This window comes from Ornithorhynchus anatinus, chromosome 1, assembly GCF_004115215.2.
Source record: "Ornithorhynchus anatinus isolate Pmale09 chromosome 1, mOrnAna1.pri.v4, whole genome shotgun sequence".
NCBI classification, from domain to species: Eukaryota; Metazoa; Chordata; class Mammalia; order Monotremata; family Ornithorhynchidae; genus Ornithorhynchus; species Ornithorhynchus anatinus.
The window spans coordinates 132,269,502-132,289,433 of NC_041728.1; the positions used below are offsets into that span (position 1 = coordinate 132,269,502).

Here is a 19,932-nt window from a genome sequence, read left to right on the forward strand (position 1 = left end):
AATCAGGTTGTCCCACGTGAGGCTCACGGTTAATCCCCATTTTCCAGATGAGGTAACTGAGGCCCAGAGAAGTGAAGTGACTTGCCCACAGTCACACAGCTGACAAGGGGCAGAGCCGGGATTCAAACCCGTGACCTCTGACTCCCAAGCCCGGGCTCTTTTCACTGAGAGTCAAGTGACCCGGCCAAGGTCACACAGCAGACGAGTGGCGGAGCCAGGATTGGAACCCATGACCTTCCGACTCCTAGGCCCGTGCCCTGCGGTACTCTGCTCTTCCCCGTGTTTAGTACAGTGCTCTGGCACTCAATAAATCCCATTGATGGGTCGACTGATGCCATGTACCCTTTGTACCCAGCTCTGTGCCTTCTCCCCCCTTTCCCCATCCCCTTGGGGGAGAGAGTTGCCCTGGGCTACTCTTAGTGACCAATTACTAGGCGTGGGGTCATCTTGGGTCGGTCCTGTACAGAGCAGTCGGTCCTTTAGGACTCTACTGCCCTGGGAGAAAGAGCCCGTGACCACTTGATGCCCGGTGTCCCGTGGGGAGGCTCTCTTGTCCCAATAATAATAATGATGATGGTATTTGTTAAGCGCTTACTATGTGCCTAGCACTGTTCTAAGCGCTGGAGAGGATACAGGGTCATCAGGTTGTCCCTCGTGGGGCTCCCAGTCTTCATCCCCATTTTCTTCCCGGGAGCAGTGCCGGTTAATGAGGGCAGGACTGATGGGCGGGATAAGAACAATATAGGAAGCAGCGTGGCTTGGTGGCAAGAGCACAGGCTTGGGAGTCAGAGGACGTGAGTTCTAATCCCGGCTCCGCTACTTGTCTGCTGTTGTGTGGCCTTGGGCCAGGCACTTCACTTCCGTTACCTCCTCTGGAAAATGGGGATGAAGACTGGGAGCCCCACGTGGGACAACCTGATTACCTTGGATCTACCCCAGCGCTTAGAACGGTGCTTGGCACCTAGTAAGCGCTTTACAGATGCCACCATTACTATTATGATTACAAAAGGGTCGGAGGGGCAGAGCCCACTGGGGCCGGGCTTGGGCACAGCAGAGCGGGGACGGGCCTGGAAAGAGTGTCGGGGAGAGAGGCGTCGGCCACGTGATGGACCGACCGGCCAGGCCGACGTAAGGCCAAAGGTTGGCTCTAGAGTGGCACCAGGCGTGTGAGGCCGGTCTGAGACCGGACTGACCCCTGCGGCTCCCGTCCGGGCAAATTCCAGGAGGCCAGCTCTGCCCTAAAGTCATCCCGGGGTTGAAACCCACCCCGGGCCAGAGCCGAGGAGCAGGCCAACTCTCCCGGGGCCACTCTAGGCCGGGCAGGCCCCCAACCAGACCCGGGCTCTGCATCCAGACCCAGGTTCTTGGGGCCGCCGGGGTCCGGGGCGGCTGGGGAGGTTAGATTTCATGCAAACGGCAACGGAGGGGACACGGCCCAGCCTTTGCTTGACTCGGAGCCAGAAATAGATGGCCAAATCACGTTTGGTTGCTATTTCCATCCTTGGGGGGGGGTTCACATAAAGGTCGAGTTCTGCCCAAGCCTGTTAGGTTCAGGTCAAGCCCAGGGCTGCCCCAGAGGGAAGAGGACTCCGGGCCCGTGAGCCCCCCGGTCTTGCGTGGGGGGTTTTCCTGGAGGGAGGAGAGCCCTGAGCCCCGTGTAGCGGATTCTCTGTGTCCGGTCTTGCCTGGGGAGTTCCCGGAGGGAGGAAGGCCCTGGGCCCGTGTGCAGGTTCCCCATGGGTCCGGCCTAGCCCAGGTCTTCCCAAAGTCGAGGACTCCAGGCCACTTCTTCAGCACGGCCTGGTGGCAAGAGCCCGGGCTCGAGAGTCCGAGGTCGTGGGTTCTAATTCCGACTCGGCCACGTGTCTGCTGTGACCTTGGCCAAGTCACTTAACTTCTCTGGGCCACAGTGACCTCATCTGTAAATTGGGGATTAAGCCTCATGTGAGACGGGGACTGTGTCCAACCTGATTACCTTGTAACTACCCCAGAGCTTAGAATACTGTGTGGCACATAGTAAGCTCTCAACAAATACCATAATTATTATTATTTTTATTCTTTCTGAGAGGTGCGGGTCTTGGGGCAGGGGTGACCCGAGATGACGGAGACGGTCTCCCCAACCCACCGCTCTCTGCACTGCAGGTTTGGGGGAATGGGGGGAGGGAGAATCGACCAGTCTCCTTGCTGGGTTCCCTTTGCCCGTGTTCTCGGTAGGGAGGGGCGGTCACCAAGCACAGATTTCCCTGGAATTCATAGCTGGGCACCTTTTAATCCAGTCGGATTCCGGCTGAGCCCGCTCAATCCGATGTCGGTGGAGCAAAAGTTGGGTCTTCGACTTCAATCTTCCACCTGGGCGGAGCTATAAATTCTGGCTTGAGCACAAAGGATTTGGGGCCAACCCTGAGCCAACCTCAGAATCAGCCAATCAATCAATGGAATATATTATTATTATTGTTGTTGTTGAACTGAACCAACACCAGAATCAACCAATCAGTCAATCAATGGAATATATTATTATTATTATCGTCGTTGTTGTTGAACTGAGCCAACCTCAGAATCAGCCAATCAGTCGATCAATGGAATATATTAGTATTGTTGTTGTTGTCGTTGAACTGAGCCACCCCCAGAATCAAGCGATCAGTCAATCAATGGAGTTTATTATTATTGTTGTTGAACTGAGCCAATCCCAGAATCAACCAATCAATCCAGTGGAATTTATTATTATTATTGTTGTTGTGGTGGTTCTTAATAATAACTGTGGTACTTGTTAAGCATTTACTATGTGCCAAGCACCGTTCTAAGCACTGGGGTAGATTCCAGGTGATTAGGTCCCACATGGGCCAATCCCAGAATCAACCAGTCAATCCAATGGAATTTATTATTATTATTCTTGTTGTGGTGGTGGTTCTTAATAATAACTGTGGTACTTGTTAAGCACTTACTATGTGCCAAGCACCGTTCTAAGCACTGGGGTAGATTCCAGGTGATTAGGTCCCACATGGGCCAATCCCAGAATCAACCAATCAATCCAATGGAATTTATTATTATTATTCTTGTTGTGGTGGTGGTTCTTAATAATAATTGTGGTACTTGTTAAGCACTTACTATGTGCCAAGCACCGTTCTAAGCACTGGGGTAGATTCCAGGTGATTAGGTCCCACGTGGGGCTCGGAGTCTAGGAGGGAGAACAAGTATTTGACTCTCCATTTGGCAGATGAGGGAACTGAGACCCGGGTGGAGCTGGGATTAATAATGTTGGTATTTGTTAAGCGCTTACTATGTGCCGAGCACTGTTCCAAGCGCTTGGGTAGATACAGGGTCATCAGGTTGCCCCACGTGAGGCTCACAGTCTTCATCCCCATTTTGCAGATGAGGTAACTGAGGCCCAGAGAAGTGAAGTGACTCGCCCACAGTCACCCAGCTGACAAGCGGCAGAGCCGGGATTCAAACCCATGACCTCTGACTCCCAAGCCCGGACTCTTGCCACTGAGCCGCGCTGCTTCTCTAGCCGCGCTGCTTCTGAACCCTGGTCTTCCGACTCCCAGGCCCTTTCCCCTAGGACACGCTGCTTCTCATCGGGGTGAGAGCACTGCGCTTGGGAGAGTCCAATACAGTCGGAAGATGCTCTCCCAGCCCACAGGAAGGTGACAGTGTAGGGGAATCCCAAGGGAGGGAAGAGCGAGCCTCCTCGTACCCGCTTCCGTCTGATACACCGTGACCCAGGGTGGCGGAGGAGCTGCAGAAGGCCCCGCTACCAGAGCACAGAGCCTGGCTTCGAGGGAGGAACCGGTCAATCATATTTATTGAGCGCTTACTGAGTACTCTATTGACGAGTCTTTGCGGTGGTGTGGAGGTGCTGTACAGGGGCCTTCGGTGGCAGTGGTGGGTTGGGGAAGAAGGTGATCCCTGAGTTGTGTTTTTGGGAGGTTGGGAAGATGCTATCTGCTGGGCTTGGAATGGGGGTGGAAGGGGATGTTGGGAGGAAAACCCTGCTGGTGGTCTGAGATCTGGAGGAGAGACGTCACAGTCCTCCCAAGCCAGGTATAAATAAATAATGATGGCATTTGTTAAGCGCTTACTTTGGGCAAAGCACTGTTCTAAGCGCCGGGGTAGATACAGGATGATCAGGTTGTCATTCATTCATTCAGTAGTATTTGAGCGCTTACTATGTGCAGAACACCGTACTAAGCACTTGGAATGTACAGTTCGGCAACAGATAGACAGTCCCCGCCCAATGACGGGCTCACGGTCTATTCGGGGGAGACGGACGGACGGAAACAAGACGACATAATCACGATAAATAGAATCAAGGGGATGAACGCCTCTCATTGTCCCACGTGGGGCTCACAGTCTTAATCCCCATTCGACAGATGAGGTAACTGAGGCACAGAAAAATGAAGTGACTTGCCCCGAGTCACACAGCTGACAAGCGGCGGAGCCGGGATTTGAACCCATACCCTCTGACTCCCCAGCCCGGGCTCTTTCCAGTGACCCACGCTGCTTCTCTATCCTTCCCCGGGGTGGACGTATCCTCTTCTCCCTGGCCTCCATCGCTCCGGCCCTCCCCGTCATTCCACCTTCTCCGAAACAGGGAGCTTCCTTTTTTAATATTGTTTTTTATATTGCTTTTGTATTTGTTAAGCACTTACTATGTGCCAGGGACTGTACTAAACACTGGGTTAGATACAGGATACGGCAGCATTGCGAAGCAGCGTGGGGTAATCGATAAAGCATGGGCCTGGGAGTCGGAAGGTTGTGAGTTCTAATCCCAACTCCACCACTTGTCTGATGGGTGACCTTCTCTGTGCCTCAGTTACCTTATCTGTAAAATGGGGATTGAGACCGTAAGCCCCACGGGGAACAGGGATTGTAAGCCCCACGGGGAACAGGGATTGTGTCCAACCTGATATGCTTGTATCCACCCCAACGCGTAGTACGGTGCCTGGCACGTAGTAAGCGCTCAACAAATACAATAATAATAATAATTCAGGATGGTCGGTTTGGATGCAGTCCCTGTCCACATGGGGTTCACAAGCTTAAGCCCCATTTCGTAAGGGGCTGATAACATGTCCACTAGTTCTGCTCATTCATTCAATCAGGCCTATTTAATGAGTGCTTACCGTTTGCAGAGCACTGTACTAAGCGCTTGGGAGAGGACAGTACGATAACAGCCACATTCCCCGCCCACGACCAGCTTACAGTCTGCTCGGCCCCGATGACCGCCGGAGTGGGAGAAAGGAGACCCCCCCCCTCTTCTCTGGTTGAGAGAGACCCTCTGAACCAGACGGGAGTGAGGGGCGAGGCGAGAGGAGAGTGAGCCAGACCTCATTCCTCTCCCATACGGCCTATTTTCCTTTTTTATAGTATTTGTAAGCGCTTTCTGTGTGCCGGGCACCGTACTAAGCGCTGGGGTAGAGAGACACTGATCAGGTTGGACAGAGTCCCTGTCCCACGTGGGGTCACAGTCTTAATCTCCATTTTATAGATGAGACAAGCGTGTATCGATGGTACTCTCCCAAATGCTCAGTACAGTGCTCTGCACATAGTAAGCGCTCGATATATACCGTTGACCGTTGAAGGAACTGAGGCCCAGAGAAGTGAAGTGACTTTCCCCAAAGCCACCCAGCAGACAAGTGGGGCGCCGGGATTAGAACCCCGGTCCTCTGGCTCAGATGGCTCGGAGTTCGGGGTCTCCCCGCCCCACGCCCGCAGCCCCCTACCTTTGTCTCCCCAGGAACACAGACCCTTCCGCACCAGGGAAGCTTGGGGGCTGATTGAGGAGGGGAGCAACGGGAGGGCGATAGTTTCCTTCTTCCTTCGAGAAGCAGTGTGGACTAGTGGGTAGAGCACAGATCTGAGTCTGAAGGACCTGGGTTCTAATCCCAACCCTGCCCGCTTGCCTGCTCTGTGACCTTGAGCAGGTCGCTTCACTTCTCTGTGCCTCGGTTACCTCATCTGTGACATGGGGGTTAGGGGCGTGAGCCCCGTGTGGGCCTGGGACTGCGTCCAACCCGATTTACCTGCGTGCACCCCAGCGCTTAGTGCAGTGCCTGGCGCGTAGTGAGCGCGTAACAATCACCACAGTTATTGCGATTTCTTTGGAGAGGAGCCGAGTCTTCTGCATCCGCAGAGCCGAGGGGACCTGATGGTGACCCCCGGGAGGAGTGAAAACATCTGGAGTTTGGAGCCACTCGGCCTCCCGGGAGAGAGGGAGGGGGCGGCTCCGGGGCGGGGGACGGGGGCTTCGGGAAGACCCACGGGGAGAGAGCTGTTCCTCTCCTCCCCGTGGCCCTGGATCCCTTATCGTGTACTCTCCCCAGCGCTCAGTCCAGCGCTCTGAACACAGTGAGCGCTCAATAGATACCATGGATTGATCCCTGTGGCTGTGCCCCGGTTCAGCCGCTCCCCTCTGCGCCTCCCCTGCCCCGAGAGCTGCTGGGGAGGGGGTGTCGGCGGGGGCTTCTCCCGGGGGGAGCAGGCCCTGAGGACGGAGCGCGGGGGGCTCGTTGGGACCTCTCCGGGTCGGACTCCGTTGCCTCCGGCCGGCTAGCATGCGTCTCCCTCCTGCAGGGTCTTGTTCTCCTGGCTTGGAACCAAGCCGGTGTGCTCCTTCTCCCGGCCCTGCCCCGGGCCTTGGCTTCCGGGGGCCGCCGGGCGGGGGTCCGGGAGGGGGGACCCCCCGCCGGCGGGGGAATGGAGGCAGCAGGGGTTTGGCGGGGGTGGAGGCCCGGGCCCGTCCTCCAGACTTGGCTGCGGCTCCAGGAATGTGGGAGTCGCAAGGAGCCAAACCCATTCGCTCGGCCCAGCCGGAGCCCCCGGGACTCGGAGGGGAACTCTCTCCCGTCCGATCCCCCCGCTTGCCGCCCCCGCCTCGAGGCCGGAGCTGCCGGAAGCCCTCGGCCTCCCCCCGACCCGCCGCCTGGCTTGAGGTAGGGCGAGGGGCCCGGGGGGCCCGAGCTGCAGGACCTCACGGCCCGCCTGGCTCCTGGAGAGTTTTGGCCAGGGGCGGTCCTGGAGCAGGCAGGGAGTTCCATGACTGCCCCCTTGCAGCGCGGCCTAGTGGATGGAGCACGAGCTTGGGAGTCATTAGGTCATGGGTTCTAATCCTGACCGTGGCACTTGTCTGCTCTGTGGCCGTGGGCGAGTCGCTTCACATCTCTTATAATAATTATTATTATTATTGTATTTGTTGAGCGCTTACTACGTGCCAGGCAATGTACTATGCGTTGGGGTGGATACGAGCATATCAGGTTGGACACAATCCCTGTTCCCCGTGGGGTTTACGGTCTCAATCCCCATTTTACAGATAAGGTAACTGAGGCACAGAGAAGGTCACCCATCAGTCGCCTCAGCTGTAAAATAGGGATTAAGAGTGCGAGCCCCATGTGGGATATGGCACGGCCTAGTGGGTAGAGCCTGGGAGTCAGAAGGTCATGGGTTCTCATCCCAGCCTGGCCTCTTGGCTGCTCTGTGGCCTTGGGCAAGTCACTTCACTTCTCTGGGCCTCAGCTCCCTCATCTGTAAGACGGGGACTGAGACTGTGAGCCCCACGTGTGGGACAGGGACTTTGTCCAACCTGATTTGCTTGTACCCACCCTGGCACGCAGTAAGCCCTTAACGAATACCACAGTTATTATTATTATTATCCTTTCTCCTTCCCTCCTCCCCATCCTCCCGCCAGAGTGGTGAAGGAGGAGATCTCGGACGACAACGCCAGGCTGCCGTGCTTCAATGGCCGCGTGGTGTCGTGGGTAAGGGGCGGACCTCGCGGCATGGCTCTCCTGTTTTCTCCCCCCACCCCCCGTCCCTACGTCCCCTACCTGCTTCCCCGGCCCCTCTTCGCCCCCGGCCCCAAAGCTGGGAACACCTGAGGGCTTCCGCCGGGGTCCCCAGGCCGGCCTGTCGCCCGCCACCCCCAGCCACCCTCGCCGGGCTTGAGCCACCCCCGCTCCCTCCTGGGCCCGGGGAGGAAGGGAGGCCGGAGGGAGGACTGGAACCGGCCTGCCCCGACCCCCGCCGACCCCATTTTGGTCCCCAGCTGGTGTCAGCCGAGGGCTCGCATCCGGAACCCGGCTCGGTCGGTCCCGACAACCCGCCCGAGCTGCCGCCCCCGATGGAACGCACGGGGGGCATCGGGGACTCGCGACCCCCCTCCTTCCAGTGAGTGCCCGGGACGGGGAGGCCGGGGGAGGAGGGGGCCGGGGGGGGAAGGGGTCCCCGGGAATCCTCCGACGTGGCGCCTCTGCCCTGCAGCCCCCACACCGGGGGAAGCCAGGAGAACCTGGACAACGACACGGAGACGGACTCGCTGGTGTCTGCGCAGCGGGAGCGGCCTCGCCGGAGGGACGGCCCCGAGCATGGTGCGTGCCCCCGGCCCCCCACCCCCGGGCCCACCCGCCGCAACCCCACCGACCACTCACTCTCCTCGTTCCTGTCGCCCCGCCACCCCCGCCTTCCCCGCTCGCGCCTCCCCGGGGGTCCTCAGCCGGACCCCTCCGCCCTCCCACAGTGCCTCGGGTGAACGGGACCGCCAAAGGGGAGCGGCGGCGGGAGCCGGGAGGCTACGACAGCTCCTCCACCCTCATGAGCAGCGAGCTCGAGACCACCAGCTTCTTCGACTCGGATGAGGACGACTCCACCAGCAGGTAGGGCGGAGGGGAGCCGGCCGGGCGGAGGGGCTGGGGCTCCTTGAGCCGGGGACGAGGCCGGGCCGGCCGCCCTCAGCCTCTCCCAGGCCGCGTGGGGCAGGCAGGGAGTGAGACTCCCCCTCCTCTTGCAGGTTCAGCAGCTCCACGGAGCAGAGCAGCGCCTCGCGACTCATGAGGAGGCACAAGCGACGGCGGCGGAAACAGAAGGTGCCACGGATCGAGCGGGTATGGGGGCTGTTAGCCAGGCAGGCGGCCGACGCGGGCATTTGGGGGAGACTGAGGCCGGAGACCAGACCTCCCGGGTTGTTCCCCGCGGTCGAGTAGCGAGAAGCCGCGGGGCCTAGAGGAAGGAGCCCGGGCCTGGGAGTCAGAGGACCTGGGTTCCGATCCCGGTTCTGCCACCTGCCTACCGGGCGACTTTGAAGCGAGTCACTTCACTTCTCTGAGCCTCAGTTTCCTCATCTGTCAAATGGGGATTCGATCCCCGTCCTCCCCCCTCATTAGACCGGAGTCCCACGTGAGACGGAGACTAGCCCCGACCCGATTATCTTGTATCTACCCCAGCGCTTATTACAGCGCTTGGCACAAAGTCACTCTTTAACAAGTACCGCGATGATAACGGTCATCGACTCATTGAGTCATTACTATTATTATTGTCGTTACTGGGTCGGACTGGCGGTCCTTTGAGCCCGAGGCTCTGTCTCCGGCCGGGATCCGGGCCACGTGGAGGAACTGTGGGGTGCTCGCCCGCCTGGCCGGCTGTCCTCACAGTAGGGCCGGACCATCCGACGTGCCTAGCTCTCGTCCCCGGGGCCTCAGAATGGCGAGCGGTGCTGGTGGTGGCGGGGAGAGGGTTGGGAGACACTCTGGGGTCCTATTGGAAGGACCCCCCCGCCCGCCCCCCCAACTCCCACCCCCGAGCTGGGGGTAGAGGCAAGAGAATGAAGCACGGCGATCCGAGCCGGGGGCGGGTCCGGCCCTGCCTCTCAGCGGGGACCTCCTCTCCTTCCAGTCTTCGTCCTTCAGCAGCATCACCGACTCCACCATGTCGCTCAACATCATCACCGTCACCCTCAACATGGGTGAGTCAACGCGGGGGAGCCTCACCGGCCCCCAGCTCGCCTTTGGAAGCTTTTCCCCTCCTTCTCGGGACCCCTCTGGAGAACGTTTCCCACCCCCCTTCTGCGTCGCCCAGCCCCCCGGCACTTACGTCCGTATCCGTGTTTTATTTCTTTATATTAATGTCCGTCTCCCCCTCTGGACTGGAAGCTCGCTGTGGGCAGGGAATGTGTCTGTTATTATGGCGTACTCTCCCAAGAGCTTAGAACAGCGTTCTGCACACAGCCCTCAGTGAATACGATTGACTGAATGAACGTATGTGGGCAGGGGACGGGTCCGTTATATTGTTGCGTCGTCCTCTCCCGAGCGCCCTGCGCACGGTAAGCGCTCAAAATACGACTGATCGATCGAGCCTGACCGGCGTCCCTCTCGCCTCCCCCCTCCCCCACAGAGAAATACAACTTCCTGGGCATCTCCATCGTCGGGCAGAGCAACGAGCGAGGCGACGGGGGCATCTACATCGGCTCCATCATGAAAGGGGGAGCCGTGGCTGCCGACGGGCGCATCGAGCCGGGAGACATGCTGCTGCAGGTATCCTCCCCGGGCGAGGGGCAGCCGGGCACCCCTCACCCCCACCCGTCATGGCCCAGACACAGTCATCCGCAGCCCCGCGTTCCCGGACAGACCCGAGAGCTGACCGGTGCCCAGGGAAGCATTCAGGGAGGTGGGCAGCCCTAGGTCCCGGTCCTCTTGGTGAGGAGACCCCCCCCCCCCCACCCCCGTATTCATTCATGCATTCATTCAGTGGTATTTATTGAGCTCTTTCTGTGTGCAGAGCACTGTACTAAGCGCTTGGAAACCACAATACAGCAATAAAGAGAGACAATCCCTGCCCAAGGCGGGCTCACAGTCTAGAGGTGGGGAGACAGACATCGAAACAAATAGACATGAATATCAATAAATAAAACGAAAGATATCTCCACAAGTGCCGTAGGGTGGGGCGGGGGGAGAGCAAAGGGAGCGAGGCAGGGTGACGCGGAAGGGAGTGGGAACTGAGGAAAAGTGGGGCTTAATCTGGGAAAGTGGGGCTTAGTCTGTACCCCTCCCCACCCTCCCGGTGTCGCCCGCAGGTGAACGACATCAACTTTGAGAACATGAGCAACGACGACGCCGTGCGGGTGCTAAGGGAGATTGTGCATAAACCGGGGTGAGTGACGGAGGCGGAGCGGGGAGGGGAGGCCCCGAGGGCCCAGGTGGGGCAGGGGCGGCCTCGTCCGACAGACCCCCGAGGTGGGGACCGGCGGGGGCCGGGGACGCCGGTCCTCCGGCCGTCGGGAAGGGGCTTGACCTCCCCGGCCCGGCCCCAGGAAGGGGCAGGCCGGGGGCAGCGTAGCGTCCGGTCCCGTCTCCCTGCCCTCCCGGGTGACGCCGTCTTTCGGTTCCAGGCCCATCACTCTGACTGTGGCCAAGTGCTGGGATCCCAGCCCCCGCGGCTGCTTCACGTTACCCAGGAGTAAGTGTGCGGGCGCTCCGGGGGCGGGGAAGAGGGAGAGTCCGCCCTAAAGCGGGTGCCCGGCACATGGGTGACCCCGCCTCTCTCCTGACTTCTGGGTCCGCTACCCCGGTTCCCTGGCTGGGGTCCTCCCCCAGGGATGTCGTGCTTTCTCAGGTGCCAAGCAGGAGCCTCCCTCCTCTCTCCTTCTACTGCCTTCACTCCTCTCCCTTCCTCTATCTCTTTCTCCCTCCCTCCTCTCCGCTCCCTTCCCACGGCTTTCCCTTGGTGCCGACCCGTGGCCTGGGACGGGTGGGAGCAGGGAAGAGCGGCCTGTGGCAGTGACCTCCCCGCTTCTCCCTCCGGCCTCCTTCCCCCCCCCACCACACCCCTTGGCCTCCGTAGGCGAGCCGATCCGGCCCATCGACCCGGCAGCCTGGGTGTCCCACACGGCGGCCATGACGGGCACCTTCCCAGCTTATGGCATGAGCCCATCCCTGAGCACCATCACCTCCACCAGCTCCTCCATCACCAGCTCCATCCCCGACACCGAGCGTGAGTGTCTGCACGGCTCTCCGCCCCCTCTCCGTCTCGCTACCGGGGGAAACGGGGTCGGGGGGGTCCTGAGTGGGGCAGGGGAGGAGGGCCAGGTTTTCGGAAGGAATAGGATCGGGCCAGGCGGAGGGGCAGAGTCGGAGTCGAGTGGCTCCAGTCTTCCCGGGAGGGCAGGGGTGGAGGTGGAAGGGGGGTCCCGTTTTCCCCAACCCCGGCATCCCCATCCCGCCGGGGTGAGAGAACACCCGCAGCTCTCCCTGCCCCCCGCCCCTCCCCGCGACCTATGCTCTGAATCACCTCTCTACCCTCCCCCTCAGGCCTGGACGACTTCCACCTGTCCATCCACAGTGACATGGCCGCCATCGTGAAGGCCATGGCCTCGCCCGAGTCAGGCCTGGAGGTGCGCGACCGCATGTGGCTCAAGATCACCATCCCCAACGCCTTCATCGGTGAGGGCCGGGCGCGGTGGGGCGGCGGCGGGCGGGAGAGAGGGTCTCGGCTGTCTCCGGGGTCGCCGCGGGAGTGGCAGCGGCCCCGTCCTGGCCCGGCTGCCCTCGGCGCCCCGAGCCGGGCCGGGAAGAAGCCACTGGGCGGTTGTGTCGTCCCCAGGCTCGGACGTGGTGGATTGGCTGTACCACCACGTGGAGGGCTTCACGGACCGGCGCGAGGCCCGCAAATACGCCAGCAACCTGCTCAAGGCCGGCTTCATCCGGCACACCGTCAACAAGATCACCTTCTCCGAGCAGTGCTACTATATCTTCGGGGACCTCTGTGGAAGTACGTCCTTCCTTCCTCTCCTCCTAGCCTCCACGCTCCTTGCCCCGGCACCCGCTCCCCCTCCGACAGGCCGGGCGGCGGGGGCCGCGGCGAGGTCGTGTGAGGAGTGAGCGTCTCACTCCTGGGTCTTCCTGTCTCTTTTGGCCGGGGGGCCCGGCCTCGTCCCTCCCCAGCTATGCCCCCGTAAAGTCCCGGCGGGCGGAGAGCGGACCCGATGCCTCGGCCCCGGGCGGGCAGGGCCGGGTCAGTGGCCGGGGCGATGGCCGAGCCCTGAGTCGGGTCCTTCCATTTTGTCTGTGAGGGACGGCCGGCAGGCGTCCCCAGGTGGAGTCGAAGGAAACGCGGGGGCTTGGGTCTGGGGCCTGGCAGGTTCTCCCCCAGGTGCCAGCGGAAGGAGTCGGCCAACGTAAGGTGACGGGGGGTGGGAGGGACGGAGTGTGCAGAAATCGGGAGTGGCCTCGTTCGGCCACTTCCAGAGAAGTGGGGCTCAGATGGCGGAACTCTCCTCGGCGTGCTGTGGCCGGGCCCATCCCGGCGGGTGAGGTCAGGGCCCGTTCTGGGACTCGAGGATACGGCTGGGGAACACTTCCTTTTCCCCTGGGCCTGGCAGGGTGGCAGAGAGCAAGGAAACCCCCCGGACTTTTTATTCGGCCTCCAAGTGGCATAAAACGAGAGGGTGGGGTTGAGCCACATGGCCAGGTTTCAGTAGTCAGTGGCAGGGGTAGTCACTTGGGCCATGAGCCGCTTGGGAGGCCAGCAAGCAATCCCAGGAAGGAATTTCTCCAGGCTCCTGGCCGGAAGCAGTCAGTCACCACCGGGCAGGCCAGTGTGGGGCCGGTGAGAGGAAAAACAGTGGAAAGATCATGGGCCCGAGAGTCGGAGGACCTGGGTTCTAATCTCGGCTCCGTCACTTGTCTGCTCTGTGACCTTGGGGAAGACACTTCACTTCCCTGTGCCTCGGTGACCTCGTCTGCCCAATGGGGATTCAATACCTGTGCTCCCTCCTACATAGAGTGTCAGCCCCATGTGGGACCTGATCATCTTGCATCTACCCCAGTGCTTAGTACAGTGCTCGGGACATAGTAAGTCCTTAACTGATGCTATTATTACTATTACTCTTAGTTTTTATTAGGTGCTTCCTATGTGTCAAGCACTGTGCTAAACCCCGGGGTTGGTACGAGATAATCAGATCAGATCCATTCCTTACCCAACGTGGAGCTCCCAGTCTAAAATGGAGAGAGAAAACGGGTGTTTCATCCCCGTTTTACAAATGAGGAAACAGGTAAAGAGAGATTATGTGTCTTACCCCAAGACACTCGGGAGGCCAGAGACAGAGCCGGGAGTAGGACCTGGCTCTTCTGCCTCCCAGGCCCGGGCTCTTTCCACCGGGCTACGCTGCCTCTCAACCAAGGATCCACCCCAGGGGCCCCGGCCGGGCCAGGAGCTTTCTCAGGGCTGTCTGGCCCTGGAGCGGAAAGTTCCCCAGGAGCAGAGCTTGTCTCTCCCTCTGGAAACCTCCGTGGCCATCAGTCAGTCAGTGGCACTGATCGGGCGTGTACTGTGTGCAGAGCACTCTGCTAAGCACTTGGGAAGCTTAGAGAAGCAGCACGGCGTAGTGGATAGAACACGGGCCCGGGAGTCAGAAGGTCATGGGTTCTAGTCGCTGCTCCGCCGCTTGTCTGCTGTGTGACCTGGGGCAAGTCGCTTCACTTCTCCGTGCCTCAGTTACCTCATATGTAACATGGGGGAGTGAGACTGTGAGCCCCACGTGGGACAGGGACTCTGTCCAAACTGGTTGGTTGTATCCACTCCTGCGCTTAGTACAGCGTTTGGCACATAATAAGCGCTTAAGAAACACCACAATTATTATTATTATTGGTCGAGTACGGTACAACACAGTTGGCAGACACGTTCCCTGCCCTCAACGAGCTTAGAGTCTAGAGCAAGAGGACGAGCTTCCCCATCAAGCCGAGGCCCGCGGGTGTTGGGGGTCTGAATGCCAGGAGGGATCTGGGCTTGATTTCCAGAAGCGTGAGGTGATGCTGTGGATGCTGCGGCCCGGAGCGGGGGCTGGGCGAACTCCTTGCGCAAGTGGATTTGGGCTTCGGTTGAAACCCTGGGAAATCTTCATAATAACACTAATAATTACTGTGGTATTTGTTAAGCCCTTCCCCTTGTACCTTAGGTACACGATAGGTTGGACACAGTCCCCGTCCCACATGGGACTCCCAGTTTGAATCTCCATTTTGCAGACGAGGTGGCTAAGGCACAGAGAGGTGCAGCGGCTTGCCCGAGGTCACTCGGTGGACGGGTGGCGGAGCCGGGATCGGAACCCACGTACTCTGAGTCCCAGGCCCGCGCTCTTTCCATTAGACCAGATCCTGTGAGCCTTGAGGGGGAAGTAAGAGCCGCTGGCCTGCCGTCACAGCTCCCTGAGGCTTCTCTCCCCTGAATGCCTGCAAGAAGGCACACGGGGAAGCAGCACGGCGTAGGTTGGACACGGTTGTATCAGGTTGTATCCACCCCAACGCTTGGTACAGTGCCTGGCATAACTGTTATGTGCCTCACTTACCTCATCTGTAAAATGGGGATTGACTGTGAGCCCCACGTGGGACAACCTGATTCCCCTGTGTCTACCCCAGCGCTTAGAACGGTGCTCTGCACATAGTAAGCGCTTAACAAATATCAACATTATTATTAGACGGTCTCTTTGTGCAGGTCCTGTCGCCCCGGTGCCAGCCTGGGTCGAGGGACCTGGGTCTGGTGACTCGGGTGGCTTTTTCCCAGAGCCATTCCAGAGCTCCTAACTGGCGGACAGGTGGCCCAGTGGTCGTTGGGCCGCCTGAAGGGCCAATCCCCTGAGCAGCTCTCTTTCTTTCCCAGCTTAGGCGAGAGGGAAGGTCTCCGTGCCAGCCGTCACCCGGCACCGTGGGCCGGGACCGTCCCCGCAGGTGTCGGCTGTCTCTGCCCGGGGCAGTCGGAGGGCACCGTGTTTCTCGCGGCCGCCGGAAGAAACTAAAGGCGGTCCGGGCGGCGCGTGCACCTCGGAGAGACCAGTGGGCCTGACCCGGTGTTCTTTTCCGCTTTGCCCGTGGGCGTTCACTTTGCCCAGGGGTTGAGGGGCAAGGCGGTACTCCCCCCCCCCCGGTCTCGGCCTGCTGAGTTGGGTTCCGTGCCAGGATCCCGACACCTGGCACCCGGGATCGTTGGGTCATCTTGTCCTAAGCCCGGGAGCCGCCCCTCCTGCTCGCAGCATGTGGCTAGAGCACAGACTTGGGAGTTAGAGGTCATGGGTTTGAATCCCGCCTCTGCCACTTGTCAGCCTTGTGACTGTGGGCAAGTCATTTCACTTCTCTGGGTCTCGGTTACCTCATCTGTAAAATGGGGATGAAGACTCTGAGCCTCACGTGGGACAATCCGATTACCCTGTATCTACCCCAGCGCTTAAAAGAGTGCTCTGCCCATAGTAAGCTCTTAACAAATACCAACAATATTATTATTATTATTATTCTCTGGGCTGCAGTTACCCCATCTGTAAAATGGGGATTGAGACTGTGAATCCTACATAAGACAGGGACCGTGTCCAACCCGATTTGCTTGTATCCACCCCAGCGCTTAGTATAGTGCTTGGCACATAGTAAGCACTTAACAAATATCACTATTATTATTATTATTAGGGACTCCTGGGAGTGGTTCCCCCCCATCCCTTCCTGTGCCAGGAGAGGTGACCCTTCCGGGGTCCTTTCTGGGTCTGGGTTGATTCCCCCTGGGGATGAGATACAGGGGCAGCGATGGAGCACTGACCCCAGAGTCTTGGTTTTTATGATTTTTTTTAATGGTTTTTGTCAAGCGCTTACTATGTGCCAGACACTGTACTAAGTGCCGGGGAAGATGCAGGCTAATCAGGTTGGGCACAGTCTGCAACCCACATGTGGCTCACAGTCGTAATCCCCATTTTACAGATGAGGGACCTGAGGCGTAGAGAATCGAAGTGACTTGCTCAAGGTCACGGAGTAGACAGGTGGCAGAGCTAGGATTAGACTCCCAGGCCTGTGCTCTAGCCACTAGGCCACACTCCTGGGGATTTCCTCCTGGGAGCCCTGGGCTGAATCCAGAGGCCCCTCTTATTATTTTTTTTTTAATGGTATTTGTTAAGCACTTACTATATGACAAACACTGGACTAGGCCCTGGAGTGGGTACAGGGTAATTAGGTCAGACCCAGACCCTGTCCCGCATGGGGCTCACAGCCTAAGTAGGGGGGAGAACAGATACTGAGGCCCCATTGTGCAGTTGAGGAAATTGAGGCACAGAGAATTGAAGTGACTTGCCCAGGGTCACCCGGCAGACAAGTGGGCAGGCTCAGAAGTGGACCCCGGGTCCTCTGACTCTCAGGCCTAGGGTCGTTCCACTAGAACGTGATGCCTCTCTTTGCGGCCGCGGAGAGCAGGGAGCTGGGCGCCAGGGGTCTTGCGGGTCTGCGGTTGAGCCATTTCAGTAGCTCCCTTGTGGCCCTTTTCCAGGCGAAGCTGCTGGTGATTGCATCTCTCTCTCTATCCGGGTGCTGGAGAAGCCAGGGGCCAGGCACAAGACTGCCCAAACCCCACATATCGGCCAATAATAATAATAATAATAATAATTATGGTAAGCACTTACTATGTGCCAAGCACTGTTCTAAGCACTGGGGTAGATACAGGCTAATCAAGTTATCACTGGGGCTTACAGTCCCGAGCCCCTTTTTACAGATGAGGTAACTGAGGCACAGAGAAGTGAAGTGACTTGCCAAGGTCACCCAAAAGATAAGCGGCAGAGCTGGGATTAGAACCCACGTCCTCTGACTCCCAAGCCACGCTTATCTATCAGTGGGATTTTTTGAGTGTTTACTGTGTGCAGAGCATTCATTCATTCATTCATATTTATTGAGTGCTTACTGTGTGCAAAGCACTGTACTAAGTGCTTGGGAGAGGACAATATAACAACAGACAGACACATTCCCTGCCCACAACTGTGAGCCCATCATTGGGCAGGGATTGTCTCTATCTGTTGCCGAATTGTACGTTCCAAGCGCTTATTACAGTGCTCTGCCCAGAATAAGCGCCCAAGAAATATCACAATTATCATTATTATTATTAGAGGACACATATCGGGGAAGGGCCCAATCAGGAAGGAAGCGGGGAAGTATTTGGGGCAACAAACTGCCGGCTTCCAGGGAAAACATCCCCATCCCCCTCACTCCTGTCCCCACTCGGCCCCAATCAATGAGTTCGTCATGTTTATTGAGCGCTTAGTGGATGCAGAGCACTGTCCTAAGCACTTGCGAGACTCCCATACGGCAGCGTTAGGAGTCACGTTCCCTGCCCACAATGAGCTTACAGTCTAGAGGGGGAGACAGACATTAATAAATTACAATTAATAAATCGGTAAATTACCGATATAATAATAAATTACAGATACGGATGTAAGCCGGGAGGCCGAGGGAGGGGTGAATAAAGGGTTCAAGTCCAAGTGGAAGGGGGTTGCAGAAGGGATAGGGAGAAGAGGAAATGAGGGCTTAGTTAGGGAAGGCCTCTTGGAGGACACAGGCGTGGCGTGGTGGATAGAGCGTGGGCCTGGGAGTCAGAGGGACCTGAGTTCTAATTCTGACGCTGCCACCTGTCTTCTGGGTGACATCGGGGAACACGCTTCACTTCTCTGTGCCTCAGTTCCCTCATCTGTAAAATGGGGATTAAGGCTGTGACTCCCCACGTGAGACGCGGGCTGCGTCCGACCCCGTTAGCGTGGGTCTACCCCAGGGCTTAAAGTACGAGGCACGTACTAAGCGCTCAGCAAAGACCATTAAAAACTAAGGCCAGTACTGCACTCCCAAACTCTGACCCTGGGCGCTCAGTAAGTACCACATATTGAGGAACGGCTCAGAGACGAAAAAGGCGCGTCAAAGCCCGAAGCCCTCCCTCAAAATGACCGTCGTGTCTCCAGGGGAACTAGGGTCTTCGGGAATGCCTGGTTTTTGTCACCTGCCGTTAGAATAGTACGCTGGCTCAGTGCCGGCTTTTGTTCCTGGAAAGGCACTCGTGTCGGTGGGTGGGATGGAAGTTGCCCGGATAGGCAGAAAAGGCAGCCAACTCTGGAGGATCCTTAGCCATTATAGCGAAGAGTTTCCCCCTCGTTCCCCACTCGGTCTTTTCGCTTTAGTCATCTGCTAACGGGGAACAAGATGGGGTTTCTTCTCTTCCAGGACGTACTAATAGGTTGGGATGTGGCCAGAGGGAGCCGGCTGCCTCGGGAGGGACGGGGGCCAAGGGCATGGAAAATCCCCGCCCCGGATAATGCGTTATTTATCGAGTGCCCGGAGTGTTGAGAACCAGTGTAGCCTCGTTGAAAGAGTAGGGAGGACCTGGGTTTTAATCCAGGCACTGCCAGGTGCCGGCTGTGTGACCTTGAGTAAGTCACTTCACTTCTCAGTGCCTCATCTGTAAAATGGGGATTAAGACTCTGAGCCCAATGTAATAATAACAATGTTGGTATTTGTTAAGCGCCTGCTATGTGCAGAGCACTGTTCTAAGCGCTGGGGTAGATACAGGGTCATCAGCTGGGGTAGATACAGGATAATCAATGTAGGCTCGGGACTGTGTCCAACCTGATTACCGTGTATCTTACCCCAGTGCTTAGTGCAATGCCTGGCACATAGTAAGTGCTTAACAAATTCCATTGGAAAAAGATGTGCGCAGAGCACTGTGCTAAGCTCTTGGGAGAGTACAAAGAAGTTAGGAGGCATGGTTCCTACCCTCGGGTAAGGGAGAGAAGTACTTCCGGGGGGCCTGGGTGGGGGTGTCAGTGTCAGTAAGATTTATTGGCTTTTTTAATGGTATTTGTTAAGCGTCTACTATATGCCAAGCACTGTATTAACCTCTGGGGTTGATACAGCCAGTCAGGTAGGACACAATTCAGGCATCACGTGGGGCTCACCGTCTTAATTCCCATTTTACAGATGGCCTAGTGGAAAGAACATGGGCCTGGGTGTCAGAGGACCTGGATTCTGATCCTGCCTCTGCCAGTAGCCTGCTGGGCGACCTTGGGCAAGTCACTTTACTTCTCTGGGCCTCAGTTTCCTCAACTGTAAAATGGGGATTAAATACCTGTTCCCCCTCCTACTAAGACTGTGAGCCTCATGTGGGACGGGGATTGTGTCCAACCTGGTTGCCTTGTATCTCCGCCAGCACTTAAAATAGCGCTTGGCACATAGCGAGCACTTAATGCCCGCAGCCATCATCATCGTGATCATAATGAGCTGACTGAGGCCCGGGCAAGTGAAGTGACTTGTCCAAGGTCACACAGCAGACAAGTGATAGAGCTGGGATTAGAACCCAGATCCCTCCGACTCCCAGGCCCCTTGCCGCCAGGAG

At 58.0% G+C, this 19,932-nt stretch overlaps 1 protein-coding gene across 2 annotated transcripts in view; it reads left to right on the forward strand.

Moving 5' to 3' along the window:
• DVL3 (dishevelled segment polarity protein 3) overlaps positions 1-19,932 on the forward strand; it is a 31,770-nt gene that overhangs the window by 2,051 nt on the left and 9,787 nt on the right. Inside the window, exons 2-13 of one of the 2 annotated variants that reach the window (XM_029061871.2) lie at positions 7,682-7,751; positions 8,039-8,160; positions 8,254-8,360; positions 8,510-8,645; positions 8,780-8,873; positions 9,661-9,730; positions 10,159-10,298; positions 10,838-10,914; positions 11,153-11,220; positions 11,605-11,754; positions 12,072-12,203; positions 12,364-12,531. In XM_029061871.2, the coding sequence (XP_028917704.1) occupies positions 7,682-7,751; positions 8,039-8,160; positions 8,254-8,360; positions 8,510-8,645; positions 8,780-8,873; positions 9,661-9,730; positions 10,159-10,298; positions 10,838-10,914; positions 11,153-11,220; positions 11,605-11,754; positions 12,072-12,203; positions 12,364-12,531 (1,334 nt within the window). The remainder of the gene's footprint in view (positions 1-7,681; positions 7,752-8,038; positions 8,161-8,253; positions 8,361-8,509; positions 8,646-8,779; positions 8,874-9,660; positions 9,731-10,158; positions 10,299-10,837; positions 10,915-11,152; positions 11,221-11,604; positions 11,755-12,071; positions 12,204-12,363; positions 12,532-19,932) is intronic. The other variant, XM_029061872.2, reaches the window with a different exon arrangement.